General features: G+C 43.8%; 1 protein-coding gene across 1 annotated transcript; it reads right to left on the bottom strand.

The window, feature by feature from the left end:
* Nucleotides 1–3,680: 3,680 nt before the first annotated feature.
* On the bottom strand, nucleotides 3,681–3,977 carry LELP1 (late cornified envelope like proline rich 1). Its single transcript, XM_006747158.2, has one exon. The coding sequence runs from the start codon at nucleotides 3,975–3,977 to the stop codon at nucleotides 3,681–3,683; it is 297 nt and encodes a 98-aa protein (XP_006747221.1).
* Between the last annotated feature and the right edge of the window lie 1,301 nt (nucleotides 3,978–5,278).

Here is a 5,278-nt window from a genome sequence, read left to right as displayed (position 1 = left end):
CAGCTGTACACTGCCTGCTTCTCAAGAAACCGTGATGCAAGGGGGTCTGTGGTAGAGTCTCTTCTTACAGCTTTTCCATGAAAGGAGAGGTTTGGTCCTGCCCTATCACAGTATCTGTGAGCCATCAAGATGAACACCTCACAGGTTCCCGTGGTGCCGTTCTTCAGGTGTTGTTTATTTATTTATACAACCCTCTACCATTTGGGGCAGGGCCCTGGTGACTGCCCCTGGGGCTGGGAGTAATTATGGCATTCTGCAAGCAGGTAGCACACTCATCACGTTCTAGCCGTCTTCCCTGGCATTGCCTTTGATCCTGCTTTTTGCTGGGAAAGTAGCCATTAAGAGATGTGATTCTTTGGTTTCATTTACATGAGAAAAAAGAGAACTAAATTGGCAAATGGATGTTTTCATGTTCTCAGAGATCACCTCCACCCAGTCTGTGTCCAGAGTCCTCAGAGCCACCCAGGAGAGCACCAGTCCCTGACCCACATTGCCATAGAGCCACTGGAGGCCTGGGACTGAGACACTACCCTTCAGAGGAAGGCACCCAAGGTGTGCACTCAGGTTTAGGAAGATGTTCTTCCTTCTTTTCCTTTTATTTATTTATTTAGTTAGTTAGTTAGTTAGTTCATTAAGCAAATGAAAGGACTTTGGTGGGTTTCTGAAGTATTCATGATTATATAATTTTTTTTCTATTACATGAGAAATAAAAACTTATTTATGAATATCTAAAGACTAGTGAGAATAAAAATACTCCACAGGTTACCCATAACTCCATTGTCCTAAAATATCTAGAATGTTGACAAATTTCCTTCTATCATCATCATCATTATTCATAGAAGTTTTTGGTTAAACATAATTGCTTTTATGCTATACTTCCAATTGGGGCCTTGCTTTTTTCCCCTTTAATACATTTTAGTAATTGCACAATGCTTCATCAAGTAATAGATCCAAGTGTATTTATCAAAATTTCTGTTAGATATTTAAATTATTTCTAAGTCACACTGTGATAATCAGCTTTACATAGCTTTTCTTTTTTCCATTTTGGAATTATTTTTCTTTGCACAGATTCTGAGACGTGGGACAACTGGGTCCAAGGATTGAATCATTTTGTGCTTCTGATACAGTTTCCATATTCCTCAAATTCTTTCCTAAAAGGATTTTTGTCTGTTTATGCTCTCATCAAGAGTGGCACACTCTAGCACTGGGATTCTCAGATTTATTATTTAAAAGTGATCATTAAATAGTTGGAAGAGGCTGTCACATTATAGTGCTATTTCCTCTCTCTCTTTCCTTCTCCATCTTTTCTCCCTCCCTCGTGATTTCTACTGAGGCTCAAGAGTTGTCCATCTTTTATCAACAGTTGACCACAGGGCCCTAATGCCCTAAACTAGGCTTCCAGAAGTTCCCAGCACCCAGGAGGTACCTCTCTGCAAGGCCTCTGAGACGCTAAGGCCTCTTCATATCAGAGAAGTTAGTAGTCTTCACATCTGGAAAATGAGGTGTTGCATGCCTAAAAGCCTTGTTTAGCTCTCATGTCCTAAAAGTCTGCTTCTGCAACCACCTAATTATATGACCTGGTCTGGTGGGAGTCCCATGTGTCTTGGGCATATTTTGGACTACCTGTTCTTACTGCACCTTTGTGGTCCTATACCAGCTTCTAGACTAAGAAGGATGGAAAGCTGTTTGTGTGCCATGATTCCATAAGGAACCACCCCAGATTTGGCTTCTCTCATTTCCTCTTACTGTGACAGCAGAGAACCCTAAGCCTAGTTCCACTTGAATGTTGTGGGTTGTAATGACAAACTAGTTTGGTCTGTGTGGCAAAGCTCTCTTATCCACTTGGCCACAGGGTTAAGTTCATGTACTCCTGGGCATTCAGGTTTCTTTCCCAGAAGTAATCAGAGCATCTCAAGTTCAACTCATCAACAAGCTGGTTCTGCACCTGGCCAAGGACCTCACCACATGGAGGTGGTCCTAGGAGGGGAGGAGACCCACCCTGAAGATGTGTAGAGACTGATGGAAGATGAGGGAGATTGAAATGGTGACCACGCTCCCAGGCCCTGACACCCCATTTCCTACACTTCTAATTCTATGCCCCCTTCCCATTCTAATACCCTTCCCAGCAAAATGAACTGATACAGTCCCTTTTGTGAGTTAAGCAAAGTTGATGTGGACGTTCCCTAGCCACTTGTAAATAATCCCCACTTAACATAGCAGCTGTGAATACTTTTCCCGTTCATTCCTAATTGAGATGCTTTCAGATTTATCCTATCTTTTGTGTGAAGTTTTCCTTTTGAAATTTTGTAGATTAACAGGAGGTTGCCCTAATAGAGATTCCATGCACCCTTCACTGGAATTCTCTCCGTGGTGACATGCTACATAATTATGGTTCAGTATCCAAACCAGCCAGCTGACATTAGTGTAATGCACAACTTCAATTTTTTTATTATTTATTTATTTTTTTTTTTAAAGATTTTCTTTATTTATCTGAGAGAGAGAATGGGAGACAGAGAGCATGAGAGGGGGAGGATCAGAGGGAGAAGCAGACTCCCCGCTGAGCAGGGAGCCCGATGTGGGACTCGATCCCAGGACTCCAGGATCATGATCTGAGCCGAAGGCAGTTGCTTAACCAACTGAGCCACCCAGGCGCCCCTATTATTTATTTTTTTTAAGATTTATTTATTTATTAGAGTGAGCATGAGTGGGGGAGGGGCAGAGGGAGAGGGTGCGAATGTCAAGCAGACTCCCCATTGAGTGCAGAGCCCGATGATGTTGGGCTCAATCTCATGACGCTGAGATCATGAAGCTGAAACCAAGAGTCAGAGGCTCAACTGACTGAGCCACCAAGGTACTGCTGTTTTTTATTTTTTAAAAGAGTGCCTAGCTGTGCTTATAGGTATAGGTTAGAACCTAAATATTGCACCTGATGAGGAAGAAAGGCACAGGACAATTATGTTCAGGTGTGACATGTAAAACCTGGGCAGGTGCTTTTTGAGTGCTGGCTATGTTCCAGTAAATCAGGCACTGGACACATGTTACCTCCTAAGCCTCATGACAACCCTGTAAGCCCACTGCTAGCATCAGGATTCCTTTTACAGAGAGCAGGAAACCAAAGCTTAGAGCAGAGCTAGAGTTTAAGCCCACACAGCCTGTTTTCAGAGTGTTCTGCCTGAGCATTATGCAGTGTGATTAACAGTGGAGGATAGAGTTTTTCCTAAGCCTTTCTGGACTGGACCTTTCCTCAACATCCCACTCTTCTTTCCCCCTTTTGCCCTCTTCCTCTGTCATGGCCACTTGGGCTCCTGAGGTGAACCGCTGTTAACAGCCATATTTATGGCTCTCTCAGTCTGCATTCCCTGGACGCACCCCTCAGGAGATGCCACACCCCTGTATGTAGCAGGTGGGGCCAGAGGGGAGGCTGTCTTCAAAAATTGTTGATTGTAGCGTGCCACGGTTCTGGCCTCACTCTCTAGGATTGCTTCTTGGTGGTTTAGTGCTGGAAAACAACAACAACAACAACAACAAAAACCCAAACTGCCAAAACAAAAACAGGAGAAGAGAGCCTTGCACAGCAGAGGAACACGTTTACTTGTCAGTTCATGGCTTCAGCTTTCAGCACAAGATGGTGAACATGGTAGAGTTGTTGGACGTAGTGGGTTGAGTGGTACCCATGTGCCTCACTCTGGGGGTGGGCAGGGAGGTGGGCATTTAGGAGGACAGGGCTTGGAACAGGGCTTGGGGGGACAGGGAGCTGGGCATGGAGGAGGGCACGGTGGGGGGCACAGTGATGGAAACGGTGGACACTTTGGTGGTGCTGGGCACTTTTCCCGGGGGCACTTTTCAGAGCACCGTTGCAGCAGCTTCTTTAAACAGCTGGGCTGACATTTGGCTTCACACTTTTGTTCACACCTGGGATCACAGTTCTTGGGCTCATTCTTGGGTTCACTAGATTTATTTTTATCATCGCTCGACATTCTTTGATTTTCTGGGCCCTATAAAGAAACATGCAACAGGTCATATGTGGGAGACCACACTGCAAGGTGGGAGAGGACCAGCAAGGCTTCCTATTCACACCTCCTGCCCATCTTTGCTTTTATGAAAAACTTTCCTGGGATGGTTCGGGCTCTAGACCAAATTCTCATTTAAGGGCTGTCCTCTTGTCCTTGGAGTGGATTGGTGACAACGTTTCTTGGTCTCTTCACACTTACCCTGCTTTTTGTTCACTTACACTTGTCTTAATTCCATATCCCCCAGCAGGAGTTTTCAACCGAGGGTCCGGGAATTGCCCGCCGCCCCCATGATAAAACCATATTTAATCATATGTTATCAATATAATTGGTATCTTTTGCAACTCCATGTCTTTTAATTAATTCATTTAAGTACATTGTTCTGAAGTCATGAATTTGGTCAGACTGCTAAAGGCATCCATGCCACAACAAGGGTTTTAACAATTCCTGCAGGGTTACCTCCCTAACCCTCTGGAGATGGAATGAGAGGGTATATTAGTGGGTTTAGGGACTCAGGACACTTCTTTCATTCCTGTGTCCTCCCTACACCCTCAGAGCCTTGAGAATTGCTTTCTTCACTTGAAAACTGGGGATGGGAAGCTAATTGAATCTCTACCATGGCTGGACTCCCATAGGTCACTCTGTGACTCCTCCCCATGATTAGGGTAAGGGAAGAACTCAGGAGAGGAGGAGATGAACTGGGAAATTCTAATTCCTCTGAAAATATGAATTTGAGATCCACAAAATATGATTTTAAGGAAGAATTTTTTTCCTCCTCTGTTAAGTTTTGCCCTGAGTTAGGTTTTCTGTGGATGATTTGACTTCTAGATATGAGCAGGGCTTCTCAGTACCTGACAATGCTTGCAAGTTGTATCTAACTGGCACTCCTTTAATTTCCCTTAACAATATAAAAGTAAAAGTTTATCTAATTTAGTTTTAAAAGCAATATGGCTCCCTGGAGAAATAAATCATTAAGTTAAACTCCAAAATTGTTACGAATCTCTTTCAAATGAGGCATAGCCCAGTTCTTGTTACTGAAAATGAAAGGAAGCTTTCATTCAAAAATATCCATCATCTCAACCCTGTTCAATGCCTGGGGTACTTTAAGTCACTCTTAGGAAAGGAGAGGAAAAAGACAGGGCATTTGCAGTTGTCCAAATGCAACTCACCCTTTTGTGTTGGTAGTGAACTTGACAAGTAGTCGAGTGAGATGGATGGTATTGCTGTGTGTGAGAAGGTGGATTTTCCCTCTGGTTCCTCTGCCTAGC

This window comes from Leptonychotes weddellii, chromosome 4 (assembly GCF_054177405.1).
Source record: "Leptonychotes weddellii isolate Sample4059 chromosome 4, ASM5417740v2, whole genome shotgun sequence".
Lineage (NCBI taxonomy): Eukaryota > Metazoa > Chordata > Mammalia > Carnivora > Phocidae > Leptonychotes > Leptonychotes weddellii.
The sequence above is the reverse complement of the archived record's forward strand: the minus strand, read 5'-3'. Positions and strand labels throughout refer to the sequence as shown.

What these genes read in the sequence shown, in the direction of transcription:
- LELP1 (XM_006747158.2), bottom strand. Translation starts at nt 3,977, where the DNA reads ATGTCGAGCGATGATAAAAATAAATCTAGTGAACCCAAGAATGAGCCC.